At 45.3% G+C, this 21136-nt stretch overlaps 1 protein-coding gene across 6 annotated transcripts in view; it reads left to right on the top strand.

The window, feature by feature from the left end:
- Nucleotides 1-21136, top strand: part of PARG (poly(ADP-ribose) glycohydrolase) — a 113309-nt gene that overhangs the window by 46162 nt on the left and 46011 nt on the right. For all 6 annotated transcript variants that reach the window (XM_044296739.1, XM_044296742.1, XM_044296740.1 and 3 more), the window contains 2 exons: nucleotides 10347-10439; nucleotides 16484-16638. In XM_044296739.1, the coding sequence (XP_044152674.1) occupies nucleotides 10347-10439; nucleotides 16484-16638 (248 nt within the window). The remainder of the gene's footprint in view (nucleotides 1-10346; nucleotides 10440-16483; nucleotides 16639-21136) is intronic.

The raw sequence follows: 21136 nt of genomic DNA, 5'->3' as shown, positions 1-21136 counted from the left end.
CCACATGTGACCCCACTTTGGAAAGAAGACACCCCAAGGTATCCAATGAGGGGCCTGGCAAGTTCATAGAAATTTTTTTTTTTTCGCAAAAGTTAGCGGAAATTGATATTTTTTTTTTTTTTTCTCACAAAGTCTCACTTTCCGCTAAATTAGGACAAAAATTTCAATCTTTCATGGACTCAATATGCCCCTCAGCAAATACCTTGGGGTGTCTTCTTTCCAAAATGGGGTCAGTTGTGGGGTGTTTGTACTGCCCTGGCATTTGAGGGTCTCCGCAATCATTACATGTATGGCCAGCATTAGGAGTTTCTGCTATTCTCTTTATATTGAGCATACAGGTAATGAGATTTTTTTTTCCGTTCAGCCTCTGGGCTGAAAGAAAAAAATGAACGGCACAGATTTCTTCATTCGCATCGATCAATGTGGATGAAAAAAATCTCTGCCAAAAAAAAAAAAATGGAGGGGAAAGCCGTCTGCCAGGACATAGGAGCTCCGCCCAACATCCATACCCACTTAGCTCGTATGCCCTGGCAAACCAGATTTCTCCATTCGCATCAATCGATGTGGATGAATAAATCATTGCCGGGATTTTTTATATTTTTTGATATATATATATATATATATATATATATATATATATATATATATATATATATATATATATATATATATATATATATATATATATATATATATATAGTGTTTGCCAAAGCATAGGAACGCCGCCTCCTCCTCAGCTCGTATGCCTTGGCAAACGTATCTGTCACTGCAGAGGAGAAAATCCCGTCTTGCAGCGCCGCATACACCGACTTGCGTGTAATCTGACAGCAGCGCAATGCTTCTGTCAGAATGCACATCGGTGCTGCAGCTAGTAGATCGGTTGGTCCACCTGGAAGGTAAAAAGACAAAAAAAAAAAAAAATATGAAAAAACCAGGCCACAACGCAATAATTTTATTAACTTTGGAACAGAACATGTAACTTTAACTTTTTGAACTAAACATTAACGTGTTTGCTTACTGGTGTTTTTTTTTTTTGTTTTTTTACCTTTATAGAACAAACCTCTCCTTCCCCATGGGTCAATGTGCAAAGCTCAAATCGCCCAAAGATGTGGCGAAGTGCGTTATGCACTTTGTCCCATGTGAAAGGAGACGTTTGCAGCAGCTGTGAGTGAATGGGCCCTAATAGCCCTGTGTGCCTATCCTGGTGAGATGATCCCTATGCTAGGTGTACCTGTGTGTGGTACTTTCGGAAACACTCCCCTAAGCATAGGGCAGGGTAGTCAGGACAGAAATAGCGGGTGTCACGCCTTATTCCACTCCTGCTACAGACACGACATCTTTTTCGGGGTGACGGGTGGGTTGAGGTACCAGCAACGACATTGGGGAAATGTCGCTCGTGTAGACGGCTAACTACACTGGTGGATGGGGCCACGGAACCTCCTGGATACAGGAGGTTCTCGATGATCTCTTCCTGAAATTTGAGGAAGGATCCAGTTCTCCCAGCCTTACTGTAGAGAACAAAACTATTGTACAGAGCCAATTGAATTAAATATACAGACACCTTCTTATACCAGCGTCTGGTTCTGCGGGAAACTAAATACGGAGACAACATCTGGTCATTGAAGTCCACCCCTCCCATGTGGAGGTTATAGTCGTGGACTGAGAGGGGCTTTTCAATGACACGGGTTGCTCGCTCAATTTGTATTGTCGTGTCTGCGTGAATGGAGGAGAGCATGTAAACGTCACGCTTGTCTCTCCATTTCACCGCGAGCAGTTCTTCGTTACACAGTGCGGCCCTCTGCCCCCTTGCAAGACGGGTGCTAACGAGCCGTTGGGGGAAGCCCGCGCGACTAGTTCGCGCGGTACCACAGGCGCCAATCCGTTCTAGAAACAAATGCCTAAAGAGGGCCACACTTGTGTAAAAATTGTCCACATAAAGATGGTACCCCTTGCCGAATAAGGGTGACACCAAGTCCCAGACTATCTTCCCACTGCTCCCCAGGTAGTCAGGGCAACCGACCGGCTCCAGGGTCTGATCTTTTCCCTCATAGACTCGAAATTTGTGTGTATAGCCTGTGGCCCTTTCACAGAGCTTATACAATTTGACCCCATACCGGGCGCGCTTGCTTGGGATGTATTGTTTGAAGCCAAGGCGCCCGGTAAAATGTATAAGGGACTCGTCTACGCAGATGTTTTGCTCAGGGGTATAAATATCTGCAAATTTCAGGTTGAAATGGTCTATGAGGGGCAGAATTTTGTGGAGCCGGTCAAAAGCAGGGTGGCCTCTGGGACGGGAGGTGCTGTTATCACTAAAGTGCAGGAAACGCAGGATGGTCTCAAATCGTGTCCTGGACATAGCAGCAGAGAACATGGGCATGTGATGAATCGGGTTCGTGGACCAATATGACCGCAATTCATGCTTTTTTGTCAGGCCCATGTTGAGGAGGAGGCCCAGAAAAGTTTTAATTTCGGAAACTTGGACTGGTTTCCACCGGAAAGGCTGGGCATAAAAGCTTCCCGGGTTAGCGGTTATAAATTGTGTGGCATACCGGTTTGTCTCTGCCACAACTAAGTCTAAGAGCTCCGCAGTCAAGAACAGCTCAAAAAATCCCAGGGCCGAACCGATCTGAGCTGTCTCAACCCGAACTCCAGACTGGGCGGTGAAAGGGGGAACTACAGGTGCGGCGGAAGTTGGGGACTGCCAATCAGGGTTTGCCAGCACCTCTGGGATTCTAGGGGCTCTACGGGCACGTCTTTGCGGTGGCTGCGACGGGGTCACTACTGCACGTGCCACCGTACCAGCTTCAACTGCCCTTCTGGTGCTCGCTACTTCACCATGTTCTACGGCAGTGCTGGTACTAGGTCCAGGAAGGGCTGGGCTGCTGGTGTATGCCTCACCACGTAATCCGACAGCACCAGCCCCACTCTGCTGCTCTTGAAGCGGATCCTGCGCAACCTGCGGTCTAGCGACACGGGGCCGGGTACGCCTGCTGCTATCAGGGACCTCAACCTCCTCGTCCAAACTTTGGGTCAGAGAGCCACTGCTTTCTACAGGTTCGTATTCTGACCCGCTGGATTCATCAGATGAGGGTTCCCACTCCTCATCCGACTGGGTCAGAAGCCTGTAGGCCTCTTCAGAAGAATACCCCCTGTTAGACATGTGGGCAACTAAATTTCGGGGTATTCCCTGAGACTACCCAAGAAAAAAAAAGCAAGCCTGTCTTACAAATGGGAGGCTAGCGAAGTACCGGAGGCCGCTGCGGTTGATAAAAAATATCAAAACTGATTTTTTTTATCGCCGCAGTGCGTGTAAAGTGAATGTGCAGCGATCAAAAAAAAATTTTTTTTTTGTCACTGCGGTGGGGCGGGCGTGGGCGAACGCACGTGTGGGCGACCGATCAGGCCTGATCGGGCAAACACTGCGTTTTGGGTGGAGGGTGAACTAAAGTGACACTAGTACTATTATAGATCTGACCGTGAGCAGTTTTGATCACTTCCAGATACTATAAAAGTACAAATGCTGATTAGCGATACGCTAATCAGCGAATAACGGACTGCTGGTCGCTAACCGATCCCTAAACTACCTAACCAAGGGGCCTAAACTATACTGAAACCTAACGGTCAATACCAGTGAAAAAAAAAAGTGACAGTTTGCACTGATCACTTTTTTCCTTTCACTAGTGATTGACAGGGGCGATCAAAGGGGTGATCAAAGGGTTAATTGGGGTGATCTGGGGCTAGTATGTGGTGTAGTGGGTACTCACAGTTATGTGTGCTCCTCTGCTGGAACCAACCGACCAAAAGAAGGAGCAGAGGAGCACAGCAGCCATATAACCCCATCATATTTACTAATATGTGGGGTTAAATGGCTGCTGATTGGTTTTTTTGAAAATCAGCAACCTGCCAGCCAATGATCGTGGCCGGCAGGCTGCTGACGAAATACTCTATAGTGAAATGCCGGCCCGCGATGCGCATGCGCATGCGCGGGCCGGCTGTGACGTAATCTCGCGTCTCGCGAGATGACGCACGGATGCGTCCAGGAGGAATAAATCAACCACCTCCCGGACGCATCCGTGCGTTATGCGGTCGGGAGGTGGTTAAGGTGCCCAAGGGGAGGTCCGTTAATACAGGGTGCCCGGCCGCACCCCTCGCCGTCCAGTGCCCAGCGTCACCTTCCCTGTCTTCAGCGCTGCCTTCTACAGCTGAGCGCCGCCTCCGCAATCCTCCTTGTCCCTCTGCCAGATCCCGCACCTGCACACTAGGCTCAGCCTGATGCGCCCGTGCGGACTCCTGGCAGCGGCTTCGTTGAGCGAAGTGCGCATGTGCCGGCCTGATGGCGTGGGATCTGGCAGAGGGACTGGGAGGATTGCGGAGGCAGAACTTAGCTGTAGAAGGCGGCGCTGAAGACAGGGAAGGCAGCTCTCGGCACCGGACGCGATGGGTGCTGCCAGGCACCCTGTATTAACGGACCTCCCCTTGGGCACCTTAAGTAAGTGATTGACAGGTTATAAAAACCTGTTTTTTGGGCAAATAGAGCCACAGTGAGGTTTAATAAGACCAGCTTAGGATTCTTCTTATTACTCCGGACATGAGCATATGTTTAGGTTAGAGGGGTAAAATCTGATGACAGAATCCCTTTAAAAGCATCTTACTATTTCAAATTCCCAGCTCCTATTCAGTGCTGCTGTGTCTCCTTGGCTACAGCCTACAAACCAACCCTGAGTAGTCTGAGGATCCTTCAGTCATACTCACTTTTGTCTACCCCAGCTTCCTGCTAACATTTGGTCAGGAGCAGATGCAACAAAATAAGGCTGCAGGATTTTTAGTGTTAGGCCCCACCCACACAACCATATTTTTTTTTCTCCGCATCCTTATGTCCGTTACGCATTTTTCGCAAATAAGATAGAACATGTCTTATTCTTGTCCGTTTTATGGACAAGAATAGGCATTGTTACAATGAAAAAAAAACGGTTGCAACACAGATGACACATGGACGTATATTTTGTGGACTGCAAACTATATACGGTCGTGTGAATACACCCTTACCATGGAGACAGATAAGACTGAATGGGAGCTGAATGAAGAAAATTTTAATATTTTTATCACGATTGATTCAGCAATGCCTTTTAGCATTAAAAATATTGTTCGCAAATTTATATATACACTTTAACATTTATATGGCAATGCAACGTCTTGCCTCACAACTAAAAATGTCTCCTTGGAAAGCAGTCTCTGGAGAAGATCTGCACCACCATTTGTCGCTGTGCACTGCTTGACCTGTTGTGTCACTGTCGTTAGCTGCTGATACGCCACACAGGCATGACAAAAATATTGAGTGGTCTTCTGCTGAAGAAATATGAATCCTAGGGAGAAAATCCCATTTATGACAATAAGTGGTGCTTTTGGAAGATAAACTCCTCAATTTCTGTTCCACCTTTTTCCTTCATTCAGTGGTGGACTAAGGCTCCTTTCACACTAGCGTTCTGCTGTCCGCTCGTGAGCTCCGTTTGAAGGAGCTCACGAGCGGACCCGAACGCAGCCGTCCAGCCCTGATGCAGTCTGAATGGAGCGGATCCGCTCAGACTGCATCAGTCTGGCGGCGTTCAGCCTCCGCTCCGCTCGCCTCCGCACGGCCAGGCGGACAGCTGAACGCTGCTTGCAGCGTTCAGCTGTCCGCCTGGCCGTGCGGAGGCGAGCAGATCCGTTCAGACTTACAATGTAAGTCAATTGGATCGGATCCGCTTGAAGATGACACCATATGGCTTAATCTTCAAGCGGATCCGTCCCCCTCTGACTTTACATTGAAAGTCTGAACGGATCCGCTCAGGCATCTTGCGCACTTTTTCTAAGTTATTAATGCAGACGGATCCGTACTGAACGGAGCCTCCGTCTACATTAATATGATCGGATCCGTTCAGAACGGATCCGATCAAGCGCAAGTGTGAAAGTAGCCTTACCTAGTGATCTCCTAGTGAAGCAAGAGAAGTGGTCCAATACCTCTCATTCATTCGTCCCTACTAAATATACAGTTGTATTTCTTTCTAGAGTGGCTGGAACCTGCATTCTGTAGTGCTATTTATTGGATACACCCCTAGAAAGAGTGGAGAGGCGAGTAAGGGAGCACATTACCCTGTGGAGCAGCATTTTGTTGTATTAATATAGTTGCTCTTTCTTTTAGTCTAATTTGTAGGATGTTTTGTATTAAACATTGGTTCCCTCTTTCTAAAGATCTTCTCCATGTAGCATCTACATAATGTGGTCTCTAGAAACGGGGATACAGAAGCCACACCAAATGAAAACTAATCCCTAGATTTCAGGTTGGCCCTTTCCGGTAATATTTTTCTTTGACTGAATACGACAGGGTTAAGCAGAAAAACCCCAGACACAGCACAATGAGAAGAGAAATGTTAAGCTGGACCCGCTTTGCATGCAGCCGGCATTTTCAGGCCTGATTATTGTTCCCTGCTCTGTGATGGATAGGCCTGTCTGGGATCATGCGTCATGTGCTCGTTTTGTATGATTTGATGAGCTGTCACACAGGGACTTTTTTTTGTAAAACTGAAAAGAACTCATGGCTGGTGCTATCTATTGCCTCTTGTATAGACTGTCAGTCATGCCATAAGAGTTGTCACAATGCCAGAACTTGGACTTCGATATCGATACCGAGTAATGTACGGAAAAAACAAAAGTACCCACACATTAACCCTATTTAGCCCACTATGTGAGGAGGTACTTGATGGGGTCACTTATTGCTAATGTGAGGCACTTTGGGCAGCATAGGGTTTATGCGTTAGGTACATGATGGAGTTACTTGCTGGTAATGTGAGACACATGGTTTTATCAATTTGGACCTCCATGTACCTCAAATTAATAGTACGTGGCCACATCATGTACCTCACATTAACCCCATGTTCTCATTAAGAGGTACTGAATGCAGTAAGTTACTATTACTCATGGAGGTACTAAAGTAATAACACCTTGTGCATCACGTTAATTGTAAGTAACCCCCATCATGTACTATCTTGACTCCCTCCCCCACCCCCATCTCTTAAAGTGTATCAGATAAGAGATCCAGCTACTAGCCTGTAAAACCTATAGCAAAGTGAACAGATCTGCCCAGGCTGATGGGAAAGCTATAGCATACAGGTGTGTATTTCACTGAAGGCCTGAACTACGCCTCCTGATCACAGCTCTAGTACTACTACAGCTCCCTGCTGCACTCCCACGTATGTTACTCATTGCTTTTGTAGTACAAAAAGGCACAAAATGGCAGCGGACGATGAGCCTCCTACTCAAACTGGGTGTTCCTTTTGTACACACACCTCTAAAACCCTAAAAAACATATTCAGGGATTCTCTTCCTTATGACTATGTATTGTCAGACTGTATGGTTGATGTACTTCTCTCAATGTTCAAGATCTGGATTATTACTCAAGATCTCAATGTTCAAGACTGGTCGATTACTTAGTTGACCAATACTCACATACGAACATGGGTTTGTAATCCAGCACTTGAACACATGCATAGAAGTGCAACATATTGTAGACTTTCAAAGGACCACATGAGGAAGATTGAGCAAAGTGTATGTACAATTTATAAGGGTTATCCGAGACAAAAAAATGCCCCTTATGCCCGGCCCCTCACACTGAATATACTTACCTGGCGCCCTGCGCCGCTCCTGGTCCTCGCTCCACTGCTGCTGCTTCTCCCCTTGCGTGGATGAAAACTTCCGGTGTCGGGGGGAGGAGCAGTAGGGAGGCTCATACCTGTCAACGCCTGCCATTGGCTGCTTCCCTCCCCCCCCCACGGATGTTTTCAACCTCACGAGGGGAGAAGCAGCTGCGGCGGTTCGGGGACCATGAGCAGCGTGGTGAGCTAGATAAGTAGATTAAGTGTGAGGGACCCGGGCATATAGGGGGCATTTTTTTTTTGTCTCAGATAACCTCTTTTAACTTACATGTGTGTTGTATACTTTTCTATGGCTGTCCAGTAGTCAGACCTCAGGTCACATGGATTTCATATTAAAGGGATTGGCATTGCAAATGTATAGTTTAAATATACAAAATGTATGCTGTTTGTATTTTAAGGCACTCTTTCTGGAGGAGTAGCAGAATAATTATACAATGCTTTTCTTGTGTCTTAGGACTACTCCCCAATACTGCTAAATGTATTTTACAGGGGTCATGGTTGTGTCTTTTATTTGGCATAGGAATGATGTTATAATAATTTACATTGCAAATTAAACCTTACTGAGTTTTCTGTATAATATTTTTTATCAATAGAAGTTTCATTAGCATCTTTGCTAGTGAACGTCAGGACCAGATGACAGTTCTATGTCTGGGGTCACAGTATAAGTTTTGACAAGTGCTATACAGCAGCAATAAAGCATGACAGCCTCCCATTGATGTGTCAGTTATAAAGGCTGGGTCCAGTTATACTGGACATCTTGACAGCATATGGCGCCCTTTGATTGAATATATTTATTTTCAGGAAATTTGTGTAAGCATGTCTTAAAAGAATAGCTTCAGTTGATGCTTGGTGTCCCTGGAAATGAAAGGAGGTTCTCCACTTTGTGAAGTCTAAGCTGATCTGAAGATGTATACGGCTCTTTTAAGATATCCTTTAGGGCCATACAGTGGCATCAAAGTTAGTCAGCACATCCTAATGCGCTGGTACGCGTCGCCATGGCTGAAAATACTAAATGATACTCAATACAATAGCACTCTGCAAACACAGAATATATGGACTAATGCTATACTCGCTATACCAATAAATGTGATGTACTTAGCAAATATATTTTGATCGTAATCATTTGTGCCAATCTACCACAGCAAGGTGACCTCTTTTGGACAGGTACCTATGCTAAATGTGTCCTTATTTGGTGCCAACCGGCCTCCAATGAATTTAGGAAAGGCATATTCCACGTATATGACGAACCCACTCTGTATGCCACCTCTCCTGGTGCCAGCTGGCCTCTAGTGAATACAGGGAGAGCAGGCCTCAGCTTTATACTACAATAATTAAAATCCGCTTGTGGGAAACATGGGTTAGTCAGGAGTTCACAACAAAAATGGAGACAGCCACACCTCTGGTTGGCACGAAATGTAGTCTTTGCCATAGGTTCCCATCCAAAAGAGGTCACCTTGCCATGGTGGATTGCTAAGTACCTCACATTTATTCATGTAGTGAGTATAGCATTTAATTAATGTATTCTGTGTTGCAAAGTGCTGTTGCATTGTGTTTGATCAGTCACCAATAAGGTCCCATTGTAAAAAGATAAATAATAATAAATAAAAAAAATTCTAGTTGTTTTTAATGGATACTCTAATATCCATAGCCCCCCCCCCCCCCCCTTCCTTGGTATACTGACGTGTACCAGCCAGATCGATGCTAGGCCTGGCTTGTACAACCTAACACTTACAATGTGTATTAAAGCTTATGAGCACTCAAGGAAGGCAAAGTGGTTGGTCTGAAATACCAGCAAGCGCTTTCATTAGGAAACATCACTTTTTCCATCTGTTTGAGAGGTGGACAGTCTAAAGCAAATTTAGCTATAAACTATTAGGGTAATACTTTTAAGAGGGTCTCTGGAACTACAAAGTTGGTGTGAATGGGACTGAGGACTGTGCTTGATAAACAATGGAGGTAGGGCTGTGGCCCTTCAGCCACTCGATAGGGGCGACTAGAGACAGACCCTTGCCGATCTAATATTGATGGCCTATGATAATGTCCCTTTACATTGCTAGGTTGAGCAGATGATTGTCGGGAAGGAGGAGTTGCTTCCCGATAATGGCCTGCTCGTCAGTGGAGATGACACCTGTATTTACAGCAGTGATCTCCTCCACAGTATGGAAAGGAGCGATTGTTAATGTCATCCCCATACAGAATCATTGTTTGCCGACAGCAGACCGCTGTTTAGATTGCACGCTCTGCTGCCAGCAAACTGTGATTTAGGTGATCACACCAACGATCATAATACCCGATGGTCGCGGCACCTTTACACCGACAGATCATCGCTAATGAGTGTTCCTACGAACGCTTGTTAGCAATTATCTGACCGATTCTTAGGCAGTGTAAAGGAGGCTTAAGTATTTTGTGTCAGAAAACTCCTTTAAGTGAAATAATGAAACTTGTCCCCTTGCGAGTACTCCTAAGTCCCCGAAATAACTGCTGCGCTGATAAGGCATTGGTAGACATATCTTGGCCCCCCTGTGCGGATTCTAGTGCTACACTAAAGTATATACATATTTATTTTATTTTTTAAGTTTATGGCTTTTTTTTTCTTCTTGTTTTTGCTTGATTGATTTTGGAGCATTGAGTGAAGGTTTTCTGCTTTATTCCCTGCAGGTTCTTGATGATGATGAGCATACACATCTCTTCAGCTCGCTTCTTCCTGACATGGTTTCATTGACTCTCAGGCTCCCTAAACTCTGCCCACAGGTAAGGATCTTTAGTCTCCAAGCAGAGCTGAAGGTACTACCTCGTCTCGCATGAATACGTCATAGAAAATGCAGTGGTAAACGTTTATTTTCCATCACTGTACCGGTACCTCTCGCTATGGGTAACCAGATACACCTATAGAACTTTTGAAAATGTTAAAGTTCTGTCTAGACTGTTTCCATAACTCGGGCTGCAGCTGTACTGGTCAAGAATAAATTATACCAGTGATCGGTGGGAGCCACCAGTGGTCTCACATCACCTGTTCTGTGGGTAGGTGAGAACCAAAAAACAGGGGCCCCTTTTCCATTAATGGAAAGGCGGTTGATCATATGTACTCAACATTTATTTTTTGGGAGGGGGGGATGTTTGCAGGACGCCTATTCTCCTGATCGGTGGGGATTACAGCAGATGGACCCACACCAGTCAGACACTTGACTTCGGATGCACCAGACAGGGATAGGTTAGGATCTTGGGACAACCCCTTTGATGCATGTAGATAAGAATCGGATAGCGCTGCTGAAATGGTTCTCGCTAGTCACAGGTCAGGGCCGAGTGTAGATATTTCTCCTATAAATGTATCTCCATATCACCTCATCTCCCCACAGTCTGACTTTTACTTTGAGTAAATCACTTCACCCCCCTGCTGTGATAGCATTAGGTATGAATCTCCAAATGTCTCACATTTCCATTCCTCCCTACCACATCCATTTTCTGTTCATATACATATTGTATTATTCAAATCAATTCTGTCAGAATGAGAGGGAGAGAAAAAAACAATGGGAAGTTTGAAACCTAGCTGGCAGCCTTTAGTCCGCAGATCACTGGACTAGTTTCCTCATGGCTGACACAAGCTAATGAAGCGTAAGACTCCTTTGATTTAGGTTACCATTTATGGCCTTGTCAATATACCGTCTGCTGGTTTCTGGATTTGCTGTGTATTTCATTCTGACACGAGGAGAATATTCATCCGCTCAGAATCCTGTGTGTTACAATAGTGACTTCAGTCACACTTCACAATGCAATAAAGATGCTGTCAGGAGTGTGTAAGAAAAAGCTCTGTTCACAATGCATTTAACCCTTCCTATGATCAGACCCCCCATCAGCCTGTGATCAGACCCCCAGCCCCAATCCGCCTCAGATCAACCCACGTCAGACCTAGATCGCACCCCATCAGCCTCAGATCAGATCAGTTTAAGTGTCATTACACTATGAAAAAAAAGTTGGAATATATCACAGCAACAAGTCAAATGTGTTTGTCGGTGGGGTTCTGAGTGCTGAGACCCCCACTGATCACTTCAACATGGAGAGAAAAACACTCACATAGCACACTACCTCTCCTCACTGCAGGAGATGGGATTGAGACGGGCCCGTAGACTTTCCATCGAGTTTTTCTTACATCTCCTGCAGTGAGGCTAGTATGTGCTACGTGAGGTCTCCCTTTGTTCTAGCGGTCCGAGTGCAGAGACCCCCACCGACCAAAGTCTTTGATATGGTCACTTAGACTCATGAAAAGTTTCTTCAAATTCGGTGACTCTCCCCATTAAATTCAGTGACAACCCCATTAAGCCAGGCACACTGTCTGGAATGGTTGATCCTGCTGATTAAAATGAGAAGAAAAAGACTTTGATTCTTTATGTAAATGAGGGCTTCACTGCACCGAGGGGTGAGGCGTTAGTTCCTCTGTGCACCTCAGCTTTCCAGTGTTGTCCAAGCCCCCTTGGTATGCTGAAGCCCTCTCTTTTTTCTTGAAAATACCACAAAGCGGGTACCATTTTGATCAGCAGGGTTAACCTGTGTAATAGGGTTGATCATGCTGAGGTAAGGAGTTTCAGGACTTAATATTGATGGATGGAGGTCCAATACCAGTCAGCTGTTTTGAGTAGCCACTGATGTTGGAAGCTGTATGGTGGATGGACCTGGAAGCGGAAGCTTCCACCAGCTGTGCAGTTTTCAGCGCTGGTGTACTGGAATCTCACTGTTATGTACATGATCACTTCTTTCTGTTAAAAGGGTTTTCTGAGACTTATATACGGATGACTAGTGTTGTGTGAAGCGTGCTTCGGAGCATAGATCCGAAGTCGCTTTATTTGAATGCTGTATGGATATGTATGGGCTTCGCGGAGGTGAAATTCTTTGTCCGAAGTGTCGCAAAACTTCGTTGAATAACTTCGGACTTCGATTATTCAACTTGACAACCATTTTGAAACTCTGATCCGAAGTCTGCTTTGGTACCTACTGGTACCACAGTACCAAACCGACTTCGGATTGCAGTTTGACAATGTTTTTAAAGTTGTAGAATCTTCACTGAAGAATTTCACCTCCCCGAAGCCCATACATTTGAATTTTGAACAGAGACTTTGGATCTGTGATCCAAAGCGTGCTTCGCTCAGCACTACTGATGACCTATCCTCTGGATAGTTCATCAGTATCTGATCGATGGGGGGTCTGACACCCAGGACCCCTGCCGATCAGCTGTTTGAGAAGGCACCAGCGCTCTTGTGGATTTTAGTGTGGAAATGCTATGGATTTGCCACAGGTTTTACCCTCTGCATAGTAAAAAGTGAAATCTGTGGCAGATCCCCACAACATAAATTGACCAGATGCCGATTTCTGTGCTAAAAAAAACCTGATGCAGAATCCACATCTTGGCAGCTTGAGTGTCCCTTAAGGCTCCTTTACACGCGCTTGCAAGTGGGATGATTATTAGGAAGGAACGTTCCTACGTGTTTCAAACACGGTAAGACTTGGCCTTACTCATGGCAGCTTGACCTTTGTATCCCTTATAGCCCCTTTACATGGGCTGGCAAGTGAGATGATTATCGGGAAAGAACATTCCTAGGAAAACTTTTTCCTGAAAATTACCCCATATAACGGTGCTACTGATTACTCAATGAATGCGCCAATGTTCCTTCATCAGGTGAATGCATTGTTCATGTGGTCTCCATGTTGGTCTCCAAGTTGATCATTACTGTGCATACAGCAATCTGCTTCCCAGAAACAATGAATCTCTATGGGGCACAGTTTCATGGTTGTCACCATACAGAGGAGGTGGTTGCTGCATGAAAGTAGAGCTCTCACCCCTGCTGAAGAACAAGCAGATCATTCCCCATAGTTACATGCACAGTAGGCCCACGTAAGGGAGATTTAATCTGTCTGAATTCCCACTCTCTTCCTCATGGTGGCTCTCTTGCCTTCAGTTTTATTTACAAACTTCTGAGATGCTGTTTAAAGGGAACCTGTCACCGGGATTTTGGGTATAGAGCTGAGGACATGGGTGGCTAGATGGCCACTAGCACATCCGCAATATCCAGTCCCTATAGCTCTGTGTGGTTTTATTGTGTAAAAAAAAACTATTTGATACATATGCAAATTAACATAAGAGTCATATCTTACTTGTGTGACCAGAGAAGAGTCATATTTTCAAGCTCTGACTCATCTCAGGTTAATTTGCATATGTATCAAATCGTTTTTTTTACACAATAAAAGCACACAGAGCTATGGGGACTGGATATTGCGGATGTGCTAGCGGCCATCTAGCAACTAATGTCCTCAGCTCTATACCCAAAATCCAGGTGACAGGTTCCCTTTAATAAGGTTAAACTTGGAGTACTTCCCTATCTGAAGCAAAATCTGTTCTATTGACCCCAAAATGTCTTATTCTGTTCTTTTTTTCAGTTATAGTGAGCACATATCTATAGTGTATAATGGGCAGTTTCCTACTATCTCACCATGTCACACTTATCGGAGTCTTGGGCAGGTTAATTAGGTCTAATTGGGGTAGATAGCCAGCCATGATGGTGAATGATCTATTCTAGAGACCTTTGATTCACCCACCTCTGCTCTTTTCACTTTGATTTTCTTCTGTGATATTGAAGGACAAAAGAAAACCTTGATTTTACAGATAAACTGCTGCTTCGTTGTATGAAAGCTTTATACGGATGTTTTCTCTTACAGAACCTGATATTGTATAAGGTCTGGTTCACACAACAGGTTTTTTTCTGCCACACATCTGTTTTTCGGTGTGGAGCATTGGTCCACGTCAAGAAACTTGTGTCATGCATCATTCTCGTCTGGGGAAAAACCCGACACACCCAGATGTCCTACAGGCATCAAAATGGCCGTCTGCCCAGTCACTGCCCCCAGGGACTTATAGATCCACTAGTGCCCACATTGCCCACAGCACCTCTTACAAGAGGCCGCTAACCACACCAGGCCACCACTCCACTGGCAGTATTGGTGAAGATGGTGGCACCACTGCACAGGCATTCTCCACAGTGTTCTCAGAGTGGCGCAGCAAATGACCCGACAACCTACCCAAATTGAGAAATCAGCAGTCTCCTTACCAATCACTATAATAACTCGATATGTAGCTCTGTTATATGCACATTGCACACACAGCTCTACTACATGGCCATTACACAAATAACTCTGAAAAATGAAAGGTGGAATCTGATTTTGTTGCTGTGGGCAACTAAGCCAGTTCTACTTTACACCAGTTTTGATAAATCTCCTCCATGTGTAGAAATACACCCTTCTTCTTTTTTCAGACGCCTGTGACATCTGTGACACTTGTACAGGCGTTATTGCGACCTCTGGTCCGACTTGTGTCCTGTATTAGAGATGCTGAGCTATTTACCCAGTTTTTTTTGTTTGTTTTTTTGGTTCTAACTAGTATTAGTATGTCCATCTAGTCCATAGATTTTTTTGAGAAGGTGATCATAGTTAATATTTGTTAGTCAAAAGAGTCATCAACCAACAGTTAACTGGGTTTTCTGGGCTAATGATATTGATGACCTTTCTGTGGAATAGGTGATCAAGATCAGATCATTGGGGGACAGTCTGCACCCCAACTAATCAGCTGCCACCTGCAGGTGCTGGGACTACCACTCGGAAGAGTGCCAGAAGCACATCTCCATTCAATGTGCAGTGGTTGTGCCAGGTTACTGCAGCTTCACTCCCATGAGATCTGGCGGAAAGCTATCTCTTCTTGTACCCCTCATACACAGACAAGCTCTGCTCGGGCATGGGAGAGGGGACAAAGTCACATATGTACACCGCAGGCAGCAGCTTGTCTCCTCTAGAAGATCAGGATCATACGTACACCGCAGGCAGCAGCTTGCCTCCTCTAGAAGATCAGGATCAGACATTAAAATCCAACATGCCAAACCCTTCTCTCCTCCTAACAACAACCATTGGGGAGAGTTGGAAGGCCTCCATTTCCAGGTGGACTGGACAGCAGCTAGGAGGATGAAAAGGTCGGTATTCTCTCCTCCCTGCACAGTGCTCGCTCCCTTCTACAGAGGCTCTGGTGCCACCAATGAATGGCTACATATAAATCAAAGCAAATTAGTAAAATCATTCCCCTAAGAATTTAGCTTAAACACACTGACACCAATTTTTGCACAATAATAACGCTGTACCACCAATGACTAAGTGTGCCACAATGTTGGCACTATTACACAGGGTTGTCTAGCCCGGTCCATCAAAGGGATGGTGGGAGTACCAAGGGGTGTAACATTAGCAGTGCTCCAAGAGCTACGCCAGCCCTTGGTGCTTGAAGTGCCTAATTTGCATAAATATAAAAGTCCACATATCTCCTCGATGGTGCAAGCTAAAAAAATAAAATAATGATATCCTTTTAATCAGCACGATGAACCCTACCGACAATACGCCTGGTTTAATAAGGTTGATCATGCCGACCAAAGCCCTTTAGTGTGTCTTAAAGCAGTATAATGATAGCCCTGTGCTTGGTTTCTTCTGATTTGAGGTTTACAGCTTGGATGTTGATGATCCAATTTGATCTATAACTCCAAGGCCCACTATTATTTTTATTGATTGTATATCTGTAGCGTGTCAAGCCAAGCCCGTTAACCATTCAGGATAAATGACTCCAGAGATTTGGTGCTCTTGATTTAAGGACCAGCTAAAAATATCAAATCACTCCTGCTTTAATTTGTTCGGGTCAATCTCCTGCTCATGTTTTTCAAAATTGTTAAATTAATTATCTCTGACCTCCTCCCCCCCCCCCCTTCTTTTTGTTGTAGCCAATTCCATTGCTGAAGAAAAAAATGGGTCATTCAATCACCATTTCACAGGAACAGATATCTTGTCTGCTAGCCAACGCTTTCTTCTGCACATTCCCACGCAGAAATGCCAGAAAATCGGAGTACTCCACCTACCCAGATATCAACTTCAACAGGTAGAGCTATTCTTACCAACTGAACTGTATCTGATGCGTTTCAAGTTATAGTTTACCTGATTCATTGGGGAGATGTGATTTGGGGTACACTAGTAGGGTACATTCCCATGGAAAATCTGCAGGTACGTATGGATTTACTAACTATATTAGTGCCATCTCACTGCGTGCCGCCGTTATTGAGAAAAACAAACTTTTATAATATGCAAATGAGCCTCTAGGAGCAGGGGGGCGTTCTCCCACCTCTGGCCACGCCCTGCTACACTAGATTGACAGGAGCAAGCAGCGTTGGTCTCGTACCTCCGGCCCTGTCTGCAGTGTAAATCTCGCTCCATTCAGTATTCTGCGCAGTGAGTGAAGGACGCTCGCCGGTTGCCAGCTTCCTCACTGCGCCTGCGCAGAATACTGAATGGCGCGAGATTTACACTGCAGACAGGGCCGGAGGTACGAGACCAACGCTGCTTGCTCCAGTCAATCTAATGTAGCAGGGCGTGGCCAGAGGTAGGAGAACGAAGCCTCTAGGAGCAGGGGCAGCGCCCCCCCCCCCCCCCCGCTCCTAGAGGCTAATTTGCATATTGTAAAAGTTAGTTTTTCTCAATAACGGCGGCACGCAGTGAGATGGCACTACTATAGTTATGTTCAGCTGACATTAGGACATCACTAATGTCAGCCAGCTTAATACCCATTTTTCAGGTGACAGAAACCCTTTAATGGAACTTGCTCATTAAGCTGGCCAAACATATAGGATCTATGATGAATGAACCCACCAATTCTGCTGGGATCGGCTTGCTATCTAATGTGCATGGGGTCCTCCAAACTTGCCACCGACCGCGGATTCAGGGGAAGATAAGGTCTCTATTATTGCATTTTGTTTCTCACAGGGATGAGCTGCTACCAGAGCAGTCTCACAGTGTCTTCCTCCACCTTGCAGTGCTCCAGACTAAAAAAAAAATAACCAGGAGCAATTTAGGAGCCAAATTCAATTTTTTAGTCTCCAAATTTAAAATGCATATAATAAAAAAAAAAAAGGACTTGACGGAGAAGATGAGACACAGGTCACAGTCGTGAGCCAGCGCTACATATAGGAGAATACAACACCACATACCTCACATCCAGTGACATCTTTTGGGGGACAAGGCGACTAAAAATGGCAAATTGGGCGGGTTTGATTTTATTTTTATTTTTTCTGTTACGGCCTTCACCAGAGCGGAAATATTTTGTAATATTTTAATAGCTCCCACTTTTTATATGTAAAATTGGGAAAGAGGGCAATTTAAACTTTTAGTATTTTGGTGTTTTTTTTTAAACTTTTCAATTCATAACCATTTCCCCCCTTAGGGGCTATAACCTGGATCTTTTCATCCCTTGTCCTATTCACCCTGACCCTGGGTTCACACCTGAGCGTTCTGAAAGGAGCGCTCTGTATGCGCGATTGTACGGGCGTTTGCAATCGCGCATACAGAGACAAGCGAACGCCCATTGTCGCGTGTTCCCGAAAGTCTATGTACGGGAACGCGCGACAAAACGCCCCAAAGAAGCTCAAGAACTTGTTCATGCGTCGGGCGTTTTTCAGCGTGTTCGAACGCGCTGTAAAACGCAAAAATGTGAACCAGTCCCATAGGGAAGCATTGGTTTGCATCGGTTATGCGTTTTACAGCGCGTTCGAACGCGCTGTAAAACGCGCAAGTGTGAACTTAGGGTTATAGAGCTGTATCTCGCACTCTCCCTGCTTCCCTGTGCATAGTACACACAGCAGCAGGGAGATTACTATGGCAGCCAGGGCTTCAGTAGCGTCCTGGCTGCCATGGTAACCGATCGGAGCCCCAGCAGTGTAATCTGCCACTGCCACCAATGAAGGGGAGGGGACCCTGTGGCCACCATATAACCCTGTGGCCACTGCGCCAACAATGATACTAATAATGAGGGGGCAGGGCGCACTGCACCACCAATGATACTAATCCTAAGGTGGGGGCGCGCACTGCGCCACCAATGAATGTAATTAAAGAGGACCTTTCGTGGGTCCAAAGAATATGAACTAAGTAGCAGGCTACATAGAGCGGTGCCCAGGGATCTAAGTGCACTTACTATTATTCCTGGGTCCTGCTCTGTTCGCCCGCTGTGGCCCCCAGTATTTTCAAAATTCAGAGCAAGTAGGAGGAGACGCCAGTGTCTCCCCTTCTCCCTGACAGCAGCGCTGACCAATCACATCTCAGAGCCAGGGAGGTTTTTATTCTCCCTGGCTCTGAGCTCTGCGCTGCGATTGGACAGAGCTGCTGTCAGGGAGAAGGAGAGACACTGGCATCTCCTCCTCCTTGCTCTAAATGTTGAAAATACCGGGGGCCACAGCGGGCGAACGGACCGGCTCTATGTAGCCTGCTACTTGGTTCATATTTTTTGGACCCATGAAAGGTCCCATTTAACTAATTTATACAAGTATCGGCAGCGGTATCAAACCCGGAAACCTAGCCTCAATAACAGGGCGTGCGATCCGTGGCAATTAACCCCTCAGATGTGGCACCTGAGGGGTTAATTGCCGCGTATCGCATGCCCTGTTATTAAGGCCGGGTCTGTGATACCGCTGCCTATACTTGTATTAATATGTTTTAGATTTATTGGTGCCGCAGTGGCCACAGCTTCTCCCCTCCTCCTCCTCCCTGCTATCTCCCCATTTGTGGCAGTGGCGGACGCGTCACATTGGAGAGGGAGAGACTCGTTCTTTTTCCACTGTGCTAGTGAAGAGAACATGGTGATTGCCATGTTCTTTAACTGATACTAGGCTGCGCAGCGCGGCGGTCCATTTTGGTCGCCATCTGGAGCCCTGCCTTGTCCTACTAAGAACACACTGATGCAAAACCGAACAGGCAAAAAATCCATTCCTAGGCTTTTCTTCTTCAGACCAGGAATAGAAATTAATGTCATTGTGTGGAGTTATGTATAGGGTATTAGGAATGTAATCAACTTATAGATTTTACTGCACCACACCTACAATACAGGAGCCGCTCCAATGCTTTACTTAGTAATAAAATGTCAGAGTGATTAATAGGAGGCGTGGCTCTAGCAGCGGAACAGAATATTCCTTAAAATAACGCAGTAAATCCCTGGGATCCAGTTAATGAGAGTAATATAGGAAACTATAGAATTTTGTTTTTCTGGGCATTATATTCTACATTTTAAATGTTCTTCAGTGCAGTTGAATTTCACTAGATAATTTTCATACTTTAAAGGGGGTTATCCAATCCCTATAATGTCCCCCCTAATACCCAGGCCCCGAATGGTTATACTTACCTTAGCACCCGCATAGCTCCTGAACACACACACACACACACACACACACACACACACACACACACACACACACACACACACACACACACACACACACACACACACACACACACACACACACACCCACCCTCCTGCACAGCCACCGCTGCATTTCCCCTTCGCACGTATCAAAACATCCAGACGAGCCTCCCTACCATCGCGGGTAACGCAAGGGAGGCTTTTTTTTTTTTTTTTTTGTCACGAAACCTGGCCCATCCGGCACCTACATAGAACCCCTCCCAAACCCCCATCATCCTCCCCCCAGTTGCCAGATGGTTGTATAACCCCTTTAAAGATTTACGTACATCCCTCTTGAGCATTGATGTGGTGTATCCACAGGATTCAGGATCTGGCAGAGGGTCATAAAAACCTCAGTCTCCTGATTGGGAACCTCACCTGAGGTGGGACTGTGGATATGCAGTTAATGTTCAAGATGGGACACCCCTTTGATTATTTTGCGGTGACTTATTTGATGGACAGTGTAAATATGTGAGAACTTTCAAGTGACATCTGATTTACCTTTTAAAGAGTAACTTTTGTTTAATTATTTTTTAATAAATGAATAGCAGAAACTAGAAACTTGGTTTCATCTTCCTTTGATATGATATACTACAATCTCCACTTATCCTGCTCCCCGTCCTGTTCTTTAAATATCAAATCACTGCTTAGATATGTCACCATTGAAGATGGGCTGCCTGTTCACTGATGGATTAGATTACATAGAAGTCTATGGGAAGGAGGAGAATTGAGGTGATTTACTGTCTAATTTTGCTACTGGATTCACATCTAAACTGCTTACCTAAACTATGTAATGGCCGTCATTACTGCTGACGCCTCTGAAGGTGTGCTACAGAAAGTTATTGAGTAGGTGTTCCTTTCTATCCATGTCTGTGTTGTGGACATAATCATCAGCCAGTCTTTACCCAACAGCTCTGAAAAAGTTGAGAATTGCAGGTTGTATAGGGATAACCTGCTAATAATGCCTAATAGTAGCAATATAATGGGCCGAAATAGTGTTATTTCCCATGTACACACATGCTGAGAAATTCCCTGAAACGACAGGTACACTTATCCCAACCTGGCATGCAGTTTCATTCCGTATCTATTCTAGCTCTCCAGCTCCTTTCACTTTTATGGGAGTTCTGAGAACAGCCCAGCAAATGTGTATACTGAGGGT

Source organism: Bufo gargarizans, chromosome 6, assembly GCF_014858855.1.
Source record: "Bufo gargarizans isolate SCDJY-AF-19 chromosome 6, ASM1485885v1, whole genome shotgun sequence".
In the NCBI taxonomy this organism is placed as follows: domain Eukaryota; kingdom Metazoa; phylum Chordata; class Amphibia; order Anura; family Bufonidae; genus Bufo; species Bufo gargarizans.
This window is presented reverse-complemented; position numbering and strand designations above follow the sequence as displayed.